The 18,294-nt window shown below is 44.1% G+C and overlaps 1 protein-coding gene across 2 annotated transcripts in view; it reads left to right on the top strand.

The window, feature by feature from the left end:
• Window positions 1-7,930, top strand: part of colec12 (collectin sub-family member 12) — a 130,439-nt gene extending 122,509 nt beyond the window's left edge. For both annotated transcript variants that reach the window (XM_045694577.2, XM_045694579.2), the window contains 2 exons: window positions 5,223-5,290; window positions 7,458-7,930. In XM_045694577.2, the coding sequence (XP_045550533.2) occupies window positions 5,223-5,242 (20 nt within the window). In that variant the 3' untranslated portion in view covers window positions 5,243-5,290; window positions 7,458-7,930. The remainder of the gene's footprint in view (window positions 1-5,222; window positions 5,291-7,457) is intronic.
• Window positions 7,931-18,294: the final 10,364 nt, after the last annotated feature.

The raw sequence follows: 18,294 nt of genomic DNA, 5'->3' as shown, positions 1-18,294 counted from the left end.
TCAATTTTTACGACATTTTTCTCGTAGAAAAGCGATAATATTCCGACAGGGAATCTCCTTTTCGGCAAACAGAGGAAAAAATCCCAAAGGCGGGGGCGGTCGGGGTCACGCGCATAAGCCAGTGTCCCTTGATCGGCCACTTGAGAAAGGCGATAATGTGTTTCAGCCTGGGGCTGGAATGACGACATTCTGTTTTTTCCCGGGCTCTGAGCGCCTATGGACGACGTGGGAAGTGTCACGTTAGAGCAGAGATCCTTAGTAAATGATAGAGATGGAAAAGAAGTTCAACAAATGGTCAGACAGGCCACTTCCTGTAAAGGAATCTCTCAGGTTTTGACCTGCCATTTGAGTTCTGTTATACTCACAGACACCATTCAAACAGTTTTAGAAAATGTAGGGTGTTTTCTATCCATATGTAATAAGTATATGCATATTCTAGTTACTGGGTAGGAGTGGTAACTAGATTAAATCGGGTATGTTTTTTATCCAGCCGTGTCAATGCTGCCCCCTAGCCCTAACAGGTTAAACTGATTAATCGTTTAATTGTAATTAACTAGGAGATCGGGGCACCAAGGAAAATATTCAGATTACAAAGTTATAATTTTCCTAATATAACTTTCCTATATTATAACATTATATATTATATTATATTAAAGTATAGGCCGATTATCTTCTGGTTTAAATGGTGTATTTTACCTCGCGTCCAGTCTCATTCCAAACGTCGTATATTGTTGTATCTGCACGAATCCAGCCTTTACTAAAGTCATCCATACATCAATTGTCTTAAAATCATTTATTTACTAAACTAAGTAATTCACAGAAAGCATACAAACAGTAATTATCGTCACAAAGAATTGGTAGAGTAATGTGCCCTAGTGGGCTAAACAGGCATGGCGGGTGTCTTGTTAAACAAAGGGTCATAAAGGGCAGCTGAGGAGGCACACAGAGTTCATTAATATTAACAATTGATATGCTAAGCCTTTGCACATGAACGCTCACTCATTCGGGAACAATTGCAATCAATATATATTTACGCTCAGTGTGTCGTCGGGATCCTTGTTGGAGAGTCGTTCTGTTGGAGAGTTCTCTCTCTCTCTCGGTTAGATTGGATCTTTCAAAGCGGCATTCATTAATGTCGTTATAGAATGGATGTTTCGTTGGTCTTTGCGTTCAATGATATAATTTACTTAGCTGCAGACTAATAATTAATATCAAAGACTTGTTCTTATTCTGTCGGTATCGGTAGTCTAAAAGTTAACTTTCAGTAGAGGAATTGGGTGGTCAAACTTTGGCTCTCTCTTCTGAGGTAAGCTGGTCTAAAGAAATAACTTCTAGGTGGGGTTATATACGTGAACATTGAACAGGCTTGTCACATGACGCCTTGTCCATGTCCTGGGGGGTGCGTGCCGATGACTGAGCTAAGCTTGGTACAGAAATACAATTCTATCACATTAACATCAGTACATAGCATCTCAATGTATTACAAATAGGTTTATCCTTATTAATACATTTTATACCACCATTTGGATGCAAGTCCCATAGCTGAGGCTATTATATAAACAGTTTTATGGTAATATGGCTATATTGTCTCTTCTGAGTATCACAAAATTGTACCAAGCGGACCAGTTCGTAGCTGGATTCTTCACCAATTTTTTATACCTTCTCCAGAACATAAATGTCGTTCGGTTCCCCAATTCTGTGAGTTGGAAGAATTTCCTGTGTCTCTCTATGGGCCATGTGGCAGGAGATTCTCCTTTGGAATTTTACCACGCCTTCACACAGGGCCTGGGTGGGGGGAGATAGGTTGGGGGATGGTGCAAGGGGGAGGGGTTCAACTGTCCTCCCTGTACTCAAAGAGGGCAACATCATGACACCCCATAGTAACAGCTTAGTAGGTTTTCAGTAACTTCAAAATAACCTCTTAGTAACCTCTTAGTAACCTCTAGTAACCTCCTAGTAGCCTCCAAGTAGCCTCCTAGTAACCCCTAGTAACCCCCTAGTAACCCCCTAGTAGCGTCCTAGTAACCTCCTATTAGCCTCCTAGTAACCTCCTAGTAGCCTGCTAGTAACCCCCTAGTAACCCCTAGTAACCCCCTAGTAACCTCCTAGTAGCCTCCTAGTAACCTCTTAGTAACCCCTAGTAACCTATTAGTAACCCCTAGTAGCCTCCTAGTAGCCTCCTAGTAGCCTCTTAGTAACCCCCTAGTAACCTCCTAGTAGCCTCCTAGTAGCCTCTTAGTAACCTCCTAGTAACTCCTAGTAACCCCCTAGTAACCTCCTAGTAGCCTCCTAGTAGCCTCTTAGTAACCTCCTAGTAACTCCTAGTAACCCCCTAGTAACCTCCTAGTAACCTCCTAGTAGCCTCTTAGTAACCTCCTAGTAGCCTTTTAATAACCTCCTAGTAGTCTCTTAGTAACCTCCTAGTAACCTCCTAGTAGCCTCCTAGTAGCCTCCTAGTAACCTCCTAGTAACCCCTAGTAGCCTCCTAATAGCCTCCTAGTAGCATCCTAGTAGCCTCCAAGTAGCCTCCTAGTAACCTCTTAGTAACCCCTAGTAACCTCCTATTATCCTCTTAGTAACCTCTTAGTAACCTCTTAGTTATCCCTAGTAACCCCTAGTAACCTCCTAGTAGCCTCCTAGTAGCCTCTTAGTAACCTCCTAGTAACCTCTTAGTAACCCCTAGTAACCTCCTAGTAGCCTCCTAGTAACCTCCTAGTAACCCCCTAGTAACCTCCTAGTAACCTCCTAGTAGCCTCCTAGTAGCCTCCTAGTAGCCTCTTAGTAACCTCCTAGTAACCTCCTTGTAACCTCCTTGTAACCTCTTAGTAACCCCTAGTAACCCCTAGTAGCCTCCTAGTAACCTCCTAGTAACCTCCTAGTAGCCTCCTAGTAACCTCCTAGTAACCTCTTAGTAACCCCATAGTAACAGCTTAGTAGGCTTTCAGTAAATTCATAGTAACCTCCTAGTAGCCTCCTAGTAACCTCCTAGCAACCCCTAGTAACCCCCTAGTAACCTCCTAGTAACCTCTTAGTAACCTCCTAGTAGCCTCCTAGTAGTCTCTTAGTAACCCCCTAGTAACCTCCTAGTAGCCTCCTAGTAGCCTCCTAGTAGCCTCCTAGTAACCCCCTAGTAACCTCCTAGTAACCTCTTAGTAACCTCCTAGTAACCCCTAGTAACCTCCTAGTAGCCTCCTAGTAGCATCCTAGTAGCCTCCTAGTAGCCTCATAGTAACCTCTTAGTAACCCCTAGTAACCTCCTAGTAGCCTCCTAGTAACCTCCTAGTAACCCCTAGTAACCCCCTAGTAACCTCCTAGTAGCCTCCTAGTAACCTCCTATTAGCCTCCTAGTAACCTCCTAGTAGCCTCCTAGTAGCCTCCTAGTAGCCTCCTAGTAACCTCTTAGTAACCCCATAGTAACAGCTTAGTAGGCTTTCAGTAACTTCATAGTAACCTCTTAGTAGCCTCCTAGTAGCCTCCTAGTAACCTCCTAGTAACCTCCTAGTAGCCTCCTAGTAACCCCTAGTAACCCCCTAGTAACCTCCTAGTAACCTCCTAGTAGCCTCCTAGTAACCTCCTATTAGCCTCTTAGTAATCTCCTAGTAACCTCTTAGTAACCCCTAGTAGCCTCCTAGTAGCCTCCTAGTAAACTCCTAGTAGCCCCCTAGTAACCTCCTAGTTAGCTCCTATTAACCTCTTAGTAACCCCTAGTAGCCTCCTAGTAGCCTCCTAGTAACCTCCTAGTAACCTCCTAGTAGCCCCCTAGTAACATCTTAGTAACCCCTAGTAACCCCTAGTTATCTCCTAGTAGCCTCCTAGTAGCCTCCTAGTAACCTCCAAGTAGCCCCCTAGTAACATCCTGGTAACATCTTAGTAACCCCTAGTAACCACTAGTAAACTCCTAGTAGCCTCCTAGTAGCCTCCTAGTAACCCCTAGTAACCTCCTAGTAGCCCCCTAGTAACCTCCTAGTAACATCTTAGTAACCCCTAGTAACCCGTAGTAACCTCCTAGTCACCTCCTAGTAACCTCCTAGTAGCCCCCTAGTAACCTCCAAGTAGCCCCCTAGTAACCTCCTAGTAGCCCCCTAGTAAACTCCTAGTAGCCTCCTAGTAACCCCTAGTAACCTCCTAGTAGCCCCCTAGTAACCTCCTAGTAACATCTTAGTAACCCCCTAGTAACCTCCTAGTAGCCCCCTAGTAACCTCCTAGTAACCTCCTAGTAGCCCCCTAGTAACCTCCTAGTAGCCCCTAGTAACCTCCTAGTAGCCTCCTAGTAACCCCTAGTAACCCCTAGTTACCTCCTAGTAACCTCCTAGTAGCCTCCTAGTAACCCCTAGTAACCTCCTAGTAGCCCCCTAGTAACCTCCTAGTAGCCCCCTAGTAACCTCCTAGTAGCCCCCTAGTAACCTCCTAGTAGCCCCCTAGTAGGCGGCAGGTAGCCTAGTGGTCACAGCATTGGGCCAGTAACCGAAAGTCGACAAGGTGAAAAATTTGTTGAGGTGCCATTGAGCAAGGTACTCTAACTTGCTCCAGGGGCACCCCAACTCCAGAACAGACTATGGGAGGCGCACAGTACTACATAGAACCATGACTACATGGAACTCTATTCCACATCAAGTAACTGATACAAGCAGTAAAATTTGATTTAAATAAACAGATAAAAATACACCATATGGAACAGCGGGGACTGTGAAGCAACACAAACGTAGGCACAGACTCATGCATACAAACACACAATAACATACGCACTATATACACACGTACACATGGATGTTGTGTACGTGTACCTGCTCTACTATATGTGATAGTAGAGCAGGGACCTGAGCACACACTTAATATGTTGTGAAATCTGTTATGAATGTATTGTAATGTTTTAAAAAAAAGTAGAACTGCGTTAATTTTGCTGGACCCCAGGAAGAGTAGGAACTAATGGGGATCCATAATAAATACAAAAATACAAATACAAATACTAATATGGTTGACCTTGTAAAACAACACATCACCCTGCACCAATGTGGTGTTTGTGGCAATAAAACATTTTTATTACCTCTTAGTAACCCCCTAGTAACCCCTTAGTAACCCCTTAGTAACCCCCTAGTAACCCCTTAGTAACCCCCTATTAACACCTTATTAAACCCCTTATTAAACCCCTTATTAACCCCTTAGTAACCCCTTAGTAACCCCCTAGTAACCCTTTAACTATGTTTATATCTGTGTCTCTGCAGTGAAAAGTCCAGGTTTATAACATCTGCTGGTGAGAAGAACACATGGTGAAGGACCTGAGGAAACTGAGGTAATGTGTCATTACCATCTGGCCATGGTGCCTGGGATCTGGGACTGGGACTAGTATCACCATGGTGCCTGGTACCTGGGACTGGGACTGGTGTCACTGTTATACCTGGACCTGTAGCTCTGGGACTGGTGTCACTGTAATACTTGTACCTGTAGCTCTGGGACTGGTGTCACTGTTATACCTGGACCTGTAGCTCTGGGACTGGTGTCACTGTTAAACCTGGACCTGTAGCTCTGGGGCTAGTATCACTGTTATACCTGGACCTGTAGCTCTGGGACTGGTATCACCATAGTGCCTGGACCTGTAGGTCTGGGACTGGTGTCACTGTTATACCTGGACCTGTAGCTCTGGGACTGGTGTCACTGTTATACCTAGACGTGTAGCTCTGGGACTAGTGTCACTGTTATACCTGGACCTGTAGCCCTGGGACTGCTATCACCATAGTGCCTGGACCTGTAGCTCTGGGACTGGTGACACTGTTAAACCTGAACCTGTAGCTCTGGGACTAGTGTCACTGTTATACCTGGACCTGTAGCTCTGGGACTAGTATCACCATGGCGCCTGGACCTGTAGCTCTGGGACTGGTGTCACTTTTATACCTGGACCTGTAGCTCTGGGACTGGTGTCACTGTTATACCTGGACCTGTAGCTCTAGGACTAGTATCACCATGGTACCTGGACCTGTAGCTCTGGTACTGGTGTCACTGTTATACCTGAACCTGTAGCTCTGGGACTGGTGTCATTGTTATACCTGGACCTGTAGCTCTGGGACTGGTGTCACTGTTATACCTGGACCTGTAGCTCTGGGACTAGCGTCACTGTTATACCTGGACCTGTAGTTCTGGGACTGGTGTCACTGTTATGCCTGGACCTGTAGCTCTGGGACTAGTGTCACTGTTATACCTGGACCTGTAGCTCTGGGACTAGTGTCACTGTTATACCTGGACCTGTAGCTCTGGGACTGGTGTCACTTTTATACCTGGACCTGTAGCTCTGGGACTGGTGACACTGTTATGCCTGGACCTGTAGCTCTGGGACTGGTGTCACTGTTATACCTGGACCTGTAGCTCTGGGACTAGTGTCACTGTTATACCTGGACCTGTAGCTCTGGGACTGGTATCACCATGGTACCTGGACCTGTAGCTCTGGGACTGGTGTCACTGTTATACCTGGACCTGTAGCTCTGGGACTGGTGTCACTGTTATACCTGGACCTGTAGCTCTGGGACTGGTATCACCATGGTACCTGGACCTGTAGCTCTGGGACTGGTGTCACTGTTATACCTGGACCTGTAGCTCTGGGACTAGTGTCACTGTTATACCTGGACCTGTAGTTCTGGGACTGGTGTCACTGTTATACCTGGACCTGTAGCTCTGGGACTGGTGTCACTGTTATACCTGGACCTGTAGCTCTGGGACTGGTATCACCATGGTACCTGGACCTGTAGCTCTGGGACTGGTGTCACTGTTATACCTGGACCTGTAGCTCTGGGACTAGTGTCACTGTTATACCTGGACCTGTAGCTCTGGGACTGGTATCACCATGGTACCTGGACCTGTAGCTCTGGGACTGGTGTCACTGTTATACCTGGACCTGTAGCTCTGGGACTGGTGTCACTGTTATACCTGGACCTGTAGCTCTGGGACTAGTATCACCATGGTGCCTGGAACTGTAGCTCTGGGACTGGTATCACCATGGTACCTGGACCTGTAGCTCTGGGACTGGTGTCACTGTTATACCTGGACCTGAGCTCTGGGACTGGTGTTACTGTTATACCTGGACCTGTAGCTCTGGGACTAGTATCACCATGGTGCCTGGACCTGTAGCTCTGGGACTTGTGTCACTGTTATACCTGGACCTGTAGCTCTGGGACTGGTGTCACTGTTATACCTGGACCTGTAGCTCTGGGACTGGGACTGGTGTCACTGTTATACCTGGACCTGTAGCTCTGGGACTGGGACTGGTGTCACTGTTATACCTGAACCTGTAGCTCTGGGACTGGTGTCACTGTTATACCTGGACCTGTAGCTCTGGGACTGGTGTCACTGGTCAAAAGGCAATTGTACTGCAGTCAGAGAAAATATTCAATCCATAATTTAGTCTTTCCCTGTTTGTACCAATCACACTGATCACAGATTGTATTTTCCTTTCACTTTTACATTTACAGTCATTTGGCAGACGCTCTTATCCAGAGCGACTTACAGCAGTGAGTTCATACATTTTCTTGTACTGGTCCCCCATGGGAATCGAACCCACAACACTGGCATTGCAAGTGCCATGTCTACCCACGATGATTTCTGGCACACACTCATTATCCACAATGTAAATAAGTTGCAATTACTTGTTTATTTTATGTTTAGTCCATTTTATTTTAGGATTGGAGATATCTACTCCTTCATATCCATTATCAATATCTACATTATTACTCTAAAAATCTATCAAATCAAAGTGTGATTGATAATATTGTAAAAGACTATTGCTTAATGTGTACAGTTTTAGGAAATTCTTTGTGCTTTTTTCTGAGATGAAAAACATGCCCCCATCTCACACACATTAGACCCAATGTAAATACATTGTTTATTTTATGTATGCTACATTTTATTTTAGGATTGTTTGCAATAAAGTACATTCACAGTTAAAGCAACAGTTTGGTTTATTGGATAGTTCTCTGATTAAAATGAAGGACGGAATGGAAGTCGGCAGACCTGCAACCCTTGGGAGTGTGTGCAGGTTTTGTCATCTGGCCTCCTAGTAACCTCCTAGTAACCTCCTAGTAGCCTCCTAGTAACCCCTAGTAACCCCCTAGTAACCTCCTAGTAACCTCCTAGTAGCCTCCTAGTAACCTCCTATTAGCCTCTTAGTAATCTCCTAGTAACCTCTTAGTAACCCCTAGTAGCCTCCTAGTAGCCTCCTAGTAACCTCCTAGTAGCCCCCTAGTAACCTCCTAGTTAGCTCCTATTAACCTCTTAGTAACCCCTAGTAGCCTCCTAGTAGCCTCCTAGTAACCTCCTAGTAACCTCCTAGTAGCCCCCTAGTAACATCTTAGTAACCCCTAGTAACCCCTAGTTATCTCCTAGTAGCCTCCTAGTAGCCTCCTAGTAGCCTCCTAGTAACCTCCTAGTAGCCTCCTAGTAACCTCCAAGTAGCCCCCTAGTAACATCCTGGTAACATCTTAGTAACCCCTAGTAACCACTAGTAAACTCCTAGTAGCCTCCTAGTAGCCTCCTAGTAACCCCTAGTAACCTCCTAGTAGCCCCCTAGTAACCTCCTAGTAACATCTTAGTAACCCCTAGTAACCTCCTAGTAACCTCCTAGTCACCTCCTAGTAACCTCCTAGTAGCCCCCTAGTAACCTCCTAGTAGCCCCCTAGTCTCCTCCTAGTAGCCCCCTAGTAACCTCCTAGTAGCCTCCTAGTAACCCCTAGTAACCTCCTAGTAGCCCCCTAGTAACCTCCTAGTAACATCTTAGTAACCCCTTAGTAACCTCCTAGTAGCCCCCTAGTAACCTCCTAGTAACCTCCTAGTAGCCCCCTAGTAACCTCCTAGTAGCCCCTAGTAACCTCCTAGTAGCCTCCTAGTAACCCCTAGTAACCCCTAGTTACCTCCTAGTAACCTCCTAGTAGCCTCCTAGTAACCCCTAGTAACCTCCTAGTAGCCCCCTAGTAACCTCCTAGTAGCCCCCTAGTAACCTTCTAGTAGCCCCCTTGTAACCTCCTAGTAGCCCCCTAGTAGGCGGCAGGTAGCCTAGTGGTCATAGCATTGGGCCAGTAACCGAAAGTCGACAAGGTGAAAAATTTGTTGAGGTGCCATTGAGCAAGGTACTCTAACTTGCTCCAGGGGCACCCCAACTCCAGAACAGACTATGGGAGGCGCACAGTACTACATAGAACCATGACTACATGGAACTCTATTCCACATCAAGTAACTGATACAAGCAGTAAAATTTGATTTAAATAAACAGATAAAAATACACCATATGGAACAGCGGGGACTGTGAAGCAACACAAACGTAGGCACAGACTCATCCATACAAACACACAATAACATACGCACTATATACACACGTACACATGGGTGTTGTGTACGTGTACCTGCTCTACTATATGTGATAGTAGAGCAGGGACCTGAGCACACACTTAATATGTTGTGAAATCTGTTATGAATGTATTGTAATGTTTAAAAAAAAAGTAGAACTGCGTTAATTTTGCTCGACCCCAGGAAGAGTAGGAACTAATGGGGATCCATAATAAATACAAAAATACAAATACAAATACTAATATGGTTGACCTTGTAAAACAACACATCACCCTGCACCAATGTGGTGTTTGTGGCAATAAAACATTTTTATTACCTCTTAGTAACCCCCTAGTAACCCCTTAGTAACCCCTTAGTAACCCCTTAGTAACCCCCTAGTAACCCCTTAGTAACCCCCTATTAACACCTTATTAAACCCCTTATTAAACCCCTTATTAACCCCTTAGTAACCCCTTAGTAACCCCTTAGTAACCCCCTAGTAACCCTTTAACTATGTTTATATCTGTGTCTCTGCAGTGAAAAGTCCAGGTTTATAACATCTGCTGGTGAGAAGAACACATGGTGAAGGACCTGAGGAAACTGAGATAATGTGTCATTACCATCTGGCCATGGTGCCTGGTATCTGGGACTGGGACTAGTATCACCATGGTGCCTGGTACCTGGGACTGGGACTGGTGTCACTGTTATACCTGGACCTGTAGCTCTGGGACTGGTGTCACTGTAATACTTGTACCTGTAGCTCTGGGACTGGTGTCACTGTTATACCTGGACCTGTAGCTCTGGGACTGGTGTCACTGTTATACCTGGACCTGTAGCTCTGGGGCTAGTATCACTGTTATACCTGGACCTGTAGGTCTGGGACTGGTGTCACTGTTATACCTGGACCTGTAGCTCTGGGACTGGTGTCACTGTTATACCTAGACCTGTAGCTCTGGGACTGGTGTCACTTTTATACCTGGACCTGTAGCTCTGGGACTGGTGTCACTGTTATGCCTGGACCTGTAGCTCTGGGACTAGTGTCACTGTTATACCTGGACCTGTAGCTCTGGGACTGGTGTCACTGTTATACCTGGACCTGTAGCTCTGGGACTGGTGTCACTGTTATACCTGGACCTGTAGCTCTGGGACTGGTATCACCATGGTACCTGGACCTGTAGCTCTGGGACTGGTGTCACTGTTATACCTGGACCTGTAGCTCTGGGACTAGTGTCACTGTTATACCTGGACCTGTAGCTCTGGGACTGGTGTCACTGTTATACCTGGACCTGTAGCTCTGGGACTGGTGTCACTGTTATACCTGGACCTGTAGCTCTGGGACTGGTATCACCATGGTACCTGGACCTGTAGCTCTGGGACTGGTGTCACTGTTATACCTGGACCTGTAGCTCTGGGACTAGTGTCACTGTTATACCTGGACCTGTAGCTCTGGGACTGGTATCACCATGGTACCTGGACCTGTAGCTCTGGGACTGGTGTCACTGTTATACCTGGACCTGTAGCTCTGGGACTGGTGTCACTGTTATACCTGGACCTGTAGCTCTGGGACTAGTATCACCATGGTGCCTGGACCTGTAGCTCTGGGACTGGTATCACCATGGTACCTGGACCTGTAGCTCTGGGACTTGTGTCACTGTTATACCTGGACCTGTAGCTCTGGGACTGGTGTCACTGTTATACCTGGACCTGTAGCTCTGGGACTGGGACTGGTGTCACTGTTATACCTGGACCTGTAGCTCTGGGACTGGGACTGGTGTCACTGTTATACCTGAACCTGTAGCTCTGGGACTGGTGTCACTGTTATACCTGGACCTGAGCTCTGGGACTGGTGTTACTGTTATACCTGGACCTGTAGCTCTGGGACTAGTATCACCATGGTGCCTGGACCTGTAGCTCTGGGACTTGTGTCACTGTTATACCTGGACCTGTAGCTCTGGGACTGGTGTCACTGTTATACCTGGACCTGTAGCTCTGGGACTGGGACTGGTGTCACTGTTATACCTGGACCTGTAGCTCTGGGACTGGGACTGGTGTCACTGTTATACCTGAACCTGTAGCTCTGGGACTGGTGTCACTGTTATACCTGGACCTGTAGCTCTGGGACTGGTGTCACTGGTCAAAAGGCAATTGTACTGCAGTCAGAGAAAATATTCAATCCATAATTTAGTCTTTCCCTGTTTGTACCAATCACACTGATCACAGATTGTATTTTCCTTTCACTTTTACATTTACAGTCATTTGGCAGACGCTCTTATCCAGAGCGACTTACAGCAGTGAGTTCATACATTTTCTTGTACTGGTCCCCCATGGGAATCGAACCCACAACACTGGCATTGCAAGTGCCATGTTCTACCCACGATGATTTCTGGCACACACTCATTATCCACAATGTAAATAAGTTGCAATTACTTGTTTATTTTATGTTTAGTCCATTTTATTTTAGGATTGGAGATATCTACTCCTTCATATCCATTATCAATATCTACATTATTACTCTAAAAATCTATCAAATCAAAGTGTGATTGATAATATTGTAAAAGACTATTGCTTAATGTGTACAGTTTTAGGAAATTCTTTGTGCTTTTTTCTGAGATGAAAAACATGCCCCCATCTCACACACATTAGACCCAATGTAAATACATTGTTTATTTTATGTATGCTACATTTTATTTTAGGATTGTTTGCAATAAAGTACATTCACAGTTAAAGCAACAGTTTGGTTTATTGGATAGTTCTCTGATTAAAATGAAGGACGGAATGGAAGTCGGCAGACCTGCAACCCTTGGGAGTGTGTGCAGGTTTTGTCATCTGGAGCTGAAAAATAGAGAGATGGGGAGGGAGAGGGAGGGAGGGGAGGGAGAGAGGGAGGGAGGGGAGGAAGAGAGGGAGGGAGAGGGAGGGGAGGAAGAGGGAGGGGAGGGAAGGGAAGGGAAGGGAGGGAGGGAGGGAGGGAGGGAGGGAGGGAGGGAGGGAGGGAGGGAGGGAGGGAGGGAGGAGGGAGGAGGGGGAGGGAGGGAGGGAGGGAGAGAGGGAGGGAGGGGAGGAAGAGAGGGAGGGGAGGGAGGGGAGGAAGAGAGGGAGGGAGAGAGGGAGGGAAGAGAGGGAGGGAGGGGAGGGAGGAAGAGAGGGAGGGGAGGGAGAGAGGGAGGGGAGGGGAGGGGAGGGAGGGGAGGGAGAGAGGGAGGGTGGGAGGGGAGGAAGAGAGGGAGGGAGAGAGGGAGGGGAGGGAGGGGAGGGAAAGTGCAGTTTAAAGGTTCATCATTAATAACTGAAGACAAAGACGAAGAGATGAGGAAAGATGGGGAGGAAGAGTGCAGTTTAAAAGTCTTTCATTAATAACTGACACAATTCTATAATTAATACATAGAATAATAATACATAAGAGTGACCAATAGTTACTGTTTTGTGATTGTTTAGTAATAGTTACTGTATTGTGATTGATTAGTGTTTTATTTACTCAATCTTAGTGCTCCAACGAGGAATCGAACCGTGTCTCAAAAGCAGCAGAAAAGGTCAAATAAGGTCACCAAAATGTCTGTTACGGCTATACACAACTGGCTCCTACTAAGCCACACATAAGGTGTATAAATACTTTCAAAATAGTGTTTGTTTTGAGTTAACAGTGAAGCCATAAGATGGAGACAAAACCTTTGTCATGTATCCTGTCTCTATGGCAACAATCTTATTTCCCTTTTGCAATAATGAAGAGTTGAAGGTGGGAAATCCTTTCAATGAGATGTCATGCTCTTAGTGAGCAGTGCTGCTGTCCTAGCTAGGTTATGGTTAGGGTTACTCTTCCCATATAGGTTACACTGCCCACATAGGCTACACTGCCCACATAGGCAAACACTGTCCACAAGTTACACTGCCCACATAGGCAAACACTGTCCACATAGGCCAACACTGTCCACATAGGCCAACACTGCCCACATAGGCCAACACTGCCCACATAGGCCAACACTGCCCACATAGGCCAACACTGCCCACATAGGCCAACACTGCCCACATAGGCCAACACTGCCCACATAGGCCAACACTGCCCACATGTGACCGACCACCTGGATTCGGTCCTATGTATCAACATTTGAAAATGTGTTTTTTACACTGGTTAAAAGTAGAGACTCAGAGCTAGAAAATTGTATATGATACACTACAGTTGAGGAACAATGGGAAAGTAATTCTGCTTTGAAAGTTAATAAACGTGTAACCCCACTTTTGAGAAAATGGCCTTGAATATTTTGGTACGCACAATGCCATCGGAAGTACCAAATAAAAATGTGATTAAAATTCAAAAATAAATTAAATAAAAAAAACATTTTCTTCACATATGGCTGGGACAGTGTGGTTAGATAAAGGAGAGTCTTGTCTTTAAAATGCTGTGAAATAGTCATATGTTTGAAAAATTGAAGTTTATGTATTTTTGAGGAATTTGTCATTCGCGCCACGCCTATCATTGGATATTGGAGCAGGTGTTCCGCTAGCGGAACGTCTAGATGTAAGAGGTTATTAACCGCTCTAGGGCCGGCGGGACGAATTTGTCCCACCTACGTAACAGCCAGTTGAATCCTGTGGCGCGATTTTCAAATACCTTAGAAATGCTATTACTTCAATTTCTCAAACATATGACTATTTTACAGCTTTTTAATTAAAGACAAGACTCTCGTTAATCTAACCACACTCTCCGATTTCAAAAAGGCTTTACAACGAAAGCAAAACATTAGATTATGTCAGCAGAGTACCCAGCCAGAAATAATCAGACACCCATTTTTCAAGCTAGCATATAATGTCACAAAAACCCAGAAGACAGCTAAATGCAGCACTAACCTTTGATGATCTTCATCAGATGACACACCTAGGACATTATGTTATGCAATACATGCATGTTTTGTTCAATCAAGTTCATATTTATATCAAAAACCAGCTTTTTACATTAGCATGTGACGTTCAGAACTAGCATACCCCCCGCAAACCTCCGGCGAATTTACTAACAATTTACTAAATTACTCACGATAAACGTTCACAAAAAGCATAACAATTATTTTAAGAATTATAGATACAGAGCTCCTCTATGCACTCCATATGTCCGATTTTAAAATAGCTTTTTGGTGAAAGCACATTTTGCAATATTCTAAGTAGATAGCCCGGCATCACAGGGCTAGCTATTTAGACAGCCACCAAGTTTAGCACTCACCAAAGTCAGATTTACTATTACAAAAGTTTGATTACCTTTCCTGTTCTTCGTCAGAATGCACTCCCAGGACTTCTACTTCAATAACAAATGTTGGTTTGGTCCAAAATAATCCATAGTTATGTTCCAACAGCGGCGTTTTGTTTGTGCGTTCTAGACACTATCCGAATGGAAAATAAGGGTCATGCGCACGCCGCATTTCATGACAAAAGATTTCTAAATATTTCATTACCGTACTTCGAAGCATGTCAACCGCTGTTTAAAATCAATTTTTATGCCATTTTTCTCGTAAAAAAGCGATAATATTCCGACCGGGAATCTGCAATTAGGTAAACAGACGAAAGAAAATATATCACTGGGTCGACTCGGGCACGCGCCTAATTCCTTTGTCCTCTGATCGGCCACTTGGCAAAGGCGATAATGTGTTTCAGCCTGGGGCTGCCTCGATATCGTTCAGCTTTTTCCCGGGCTCTGAGAGCCTATTGGAGCCATAGGAAGTGTCACGTTACAGCTAAGATCCTGAGTCTTCAATAAACAGAGCCAAGAACAACAACACCTTGTCAGACAGGCCACTTCCTGCATGAAATCTTCTCAGGTTTTTGCCTGCCATATGAGTTCTGTTATACTCACAGACACCATTCAAACAGTTTTAGAAATGTTAGGGTGTTTTCTATCCAAAGCCAATAATTATATGCATATTCTAGTTACTGGGCAGGAGTAGTAACCAGATTAAATCGGGTACGTTTTTTATCCGGCCTTGTAAATACTGCCCCCTAGCCCTAACAGGTTAACTCACTGTTCCTAGGCTGTCATTGAAAATAATAATTTGTTCTTTCAACCTGTTACGGCTAGACGTTCCGCTAGCGGAACATCTCGACAACATCAGATGAAATTGCAGAGAGCAAAATTCAAATTAATTTATTTGAAATATTTTACTTTCATAAAATCACAAGTGCAATACATCAAAATAAAGCTTAACTTCTTGTTAATCCAGCCGCCGTGTCAGATTTCAAAAAGGCTTTACTGCGAAAGCAAACCATGCGATTATCTGAGGACAGAGCCTCATCATACAAATACATGACAAACATATTTCAACCAGGGAGGTGCGACACGAAAGTCAGAAACAACGATATAATTCATGCCTTACCTTCAAAGATCTTCTGTTGGCACTCGCAAATGTCCCAGAAACATCACAAATGGTCCTTTTGTTCGATAAATTCCTTCTTTATATCCCCAAAATGTCAATTTATTTGGCGTGTTTGATTCAGAAATACACCAGTTCCAACTCGCCCAACATGACTACAAATTATCTAATAAGTTACCTGTAAACTTGGTCCAAACATTTCAAACAACTTTCCTAATCCAACCTTAGGTATCCTAAAACTTAAATAATCGATCAAATTTAAGACGGAACATACTGTTTTCAATAGCAATTAAAAACAACGTGGAGCGAGCTCCAGGTCGCGCTCAACAAACAATAGAGTCCACTTGGCTTGACACTTAGAAAGAACAGACGTACTTCTTCATTTCTCAAAAGAAAAACATCAACCAATTTCTAAAGACTGTTGACATCTAGTGGAAGCCATAGGAACTGCAACCAGGTTCCTCATAAATATAGTTTCCCATAGAAACCGAATTAAAAACATAGTGACCTCAATTCTTTTTTTTCCTGGATGGTTTGTCCTCGGGGTGTCGCCTGCCAAATAAGTTCTGTTGTACTCACAGACATAATTCCTTTGTCCTCTGATCGGCCTCTTGCCAAACGCGATAATGTGTTTCAGCCAGAGGCTGCCTCGATATCATTCAGCTTTTTCCCGGGCTCTGAGAGCCTATGGGAGCCGTAGGAAGTGTCACATTATAGCAAAGATCCTCAGTCTTCAATAAAAAGAGCCAAGATGAAACACAACTTGTCAGACAGGCCACTTCCTGCATGGAATCTTCTCAGGTTTTGGCCTGCCATATGAGTTCTGTTATACTCACAGACACCATTCAAACAGTTTTAGAAACTTTAGGGTGTTTTCTATCCAAAGCCAATAATTGAGTAGAAGTAGTAACCAGATTAAATCGGGTACGTTTTTTATCCGGCCGTGTCAATACTGCCCCTAGCCCTAACAGGTTAACTCTAATGAACTTATCCTCTGCAGCAGAGGTAACTCTGGATCTTCCTTTCCTGTGGCGGTTCTCATGAGAGCCAGTTTCATCATAGCGACTGCACTTGAAGAAACTTTCAAAATTCTCGAAATTTTCCGCATTGACTGAACTTCATGTCTTAAAGTAATGATGGACTGTCATTTCTCTTTGCTTATATGAGCTGTTCTTGCCACAATATGGACTTTACCAAATATATTCTGTATACGACTCCTACCTTGTCACAACACAATTGATTGGCTCAAATGCATTAAAAAGGAAAGACATTCCACAAATTAACCTTTTTACAAGACACTCCTGTTAATTAATTGAAATCCATTACAGGTGACTACCTCAGGAAGAGGGTTGAGAGAATGCCAAGAGTGTGCAAAGCTGTCAAGGCAAAGGGTGGCTACTTTGAAGAATTTCAAATATAAAATTCACTTTGATTTGATTTGTTATTTCATAGTTTGGATGTTTTCACTATTATTCTACTATGTAGAAAATAGTAAAAATAAATTAAAAGCCTTGAATGAGTAGGTGTGTCCAAATTTTTGACTGAAACTATATATAAAAATACAAAAATCTTGTAGATCTTATGAGCCTTTGCTTTGCTGAGCAGTTTCCTTTCAGAAGTGTCCTGCCTGCCGCTATCAGAGAATTAGATCTGTGAATAATGTAAAGTGAAGTTATTGCTAGTTGAAAAGACAAATTGTAGAACACAAAGGAAAATGGTAGCAGATAAATAGTAAGCTGGTTAATTAAGACTGCATTTTAGGATCCCTATTTCCCCAACATAATGGCAATGTCTTCACATTTCATTCAGGCTAATCTATTGTTTCTAATTATGTAAATGTGGGTAGCATAGTATGCTGTGATCAACTGCTGGTAGTTAAAACTTAAAAAGTATATATTTTTACTCATGGAACTCTGATGTCATCCCATTGTTTCCTATAGGGGAAATAGGGGTATGACTGTCTATTTAGCCAAATATCTCACAATGTGTATATTTAGATTTTTTTTTCAAGTCGGACACCATTTTAATCAGGAGAATCTCCTCTTTGTAATTACCACGTTTATGTGTACAAACAATAGTACGCAAGTATAAACACCATGGGACCACGCAGCTGTCATACCGCTCAGGAAGGAGATGCGTTCTGTCTCCTAGAGATGAACGTACTTTGGTGCGAAAAGTGCAAATCAATCCCAGAACAACAGCAAAGGACCTTGTGAAGATGCTGGAGGAAACAGGTACAAAAGTATCTATATCTACAGTAAAACGAGTCCGATATCAACTTAACCTGAAAGGCCGCTCAGCAAGGAAGAAGCAACTGCTCCAAAACCGCCATAAAAAACCCACAATACGGTTTGCAACTGCACATGGGAACAAATATCGTACTTTTTGTCCTCTGGTCAGATGAAACAAAAATAGAACTGTTTCGCCATAATGACCATCGTTACGTTTGAAGGAAAAAGGGGGAGGCTTGCAAGCCAAAGAACACCATCCCAACTGTGAAACACGGGGGTGGCAGCATCATGTTATGGGGGTGCTTTGCTGCAGGAAGGACTGGTGCACTTCACAAAATAGATGGCTTCATGAGGAAGGACAATTATGTGGATATATTGAAGCAACATCTCAAGACATCAGCCAGGAAGTT

This window comes from Salmo salar, chromosome 14 (assembly GCF_965601325.2).
Source record: "Salmo salar chromosome 14, fSalSal1, whole genome shotgun sequence".
In the NCBI taxonomy this organism is placed as follows: Eukaryota; Metazoa; Chordata; class Actinopteri; order Salmoniformes; family Salmonidae; genus Salmo; species Salmo salar.
The sequence above is the reverse complement of the archived record's forward strand: the minus strand, read 5'-3'. Positions and strand labels throughout refer to the sequence as shown.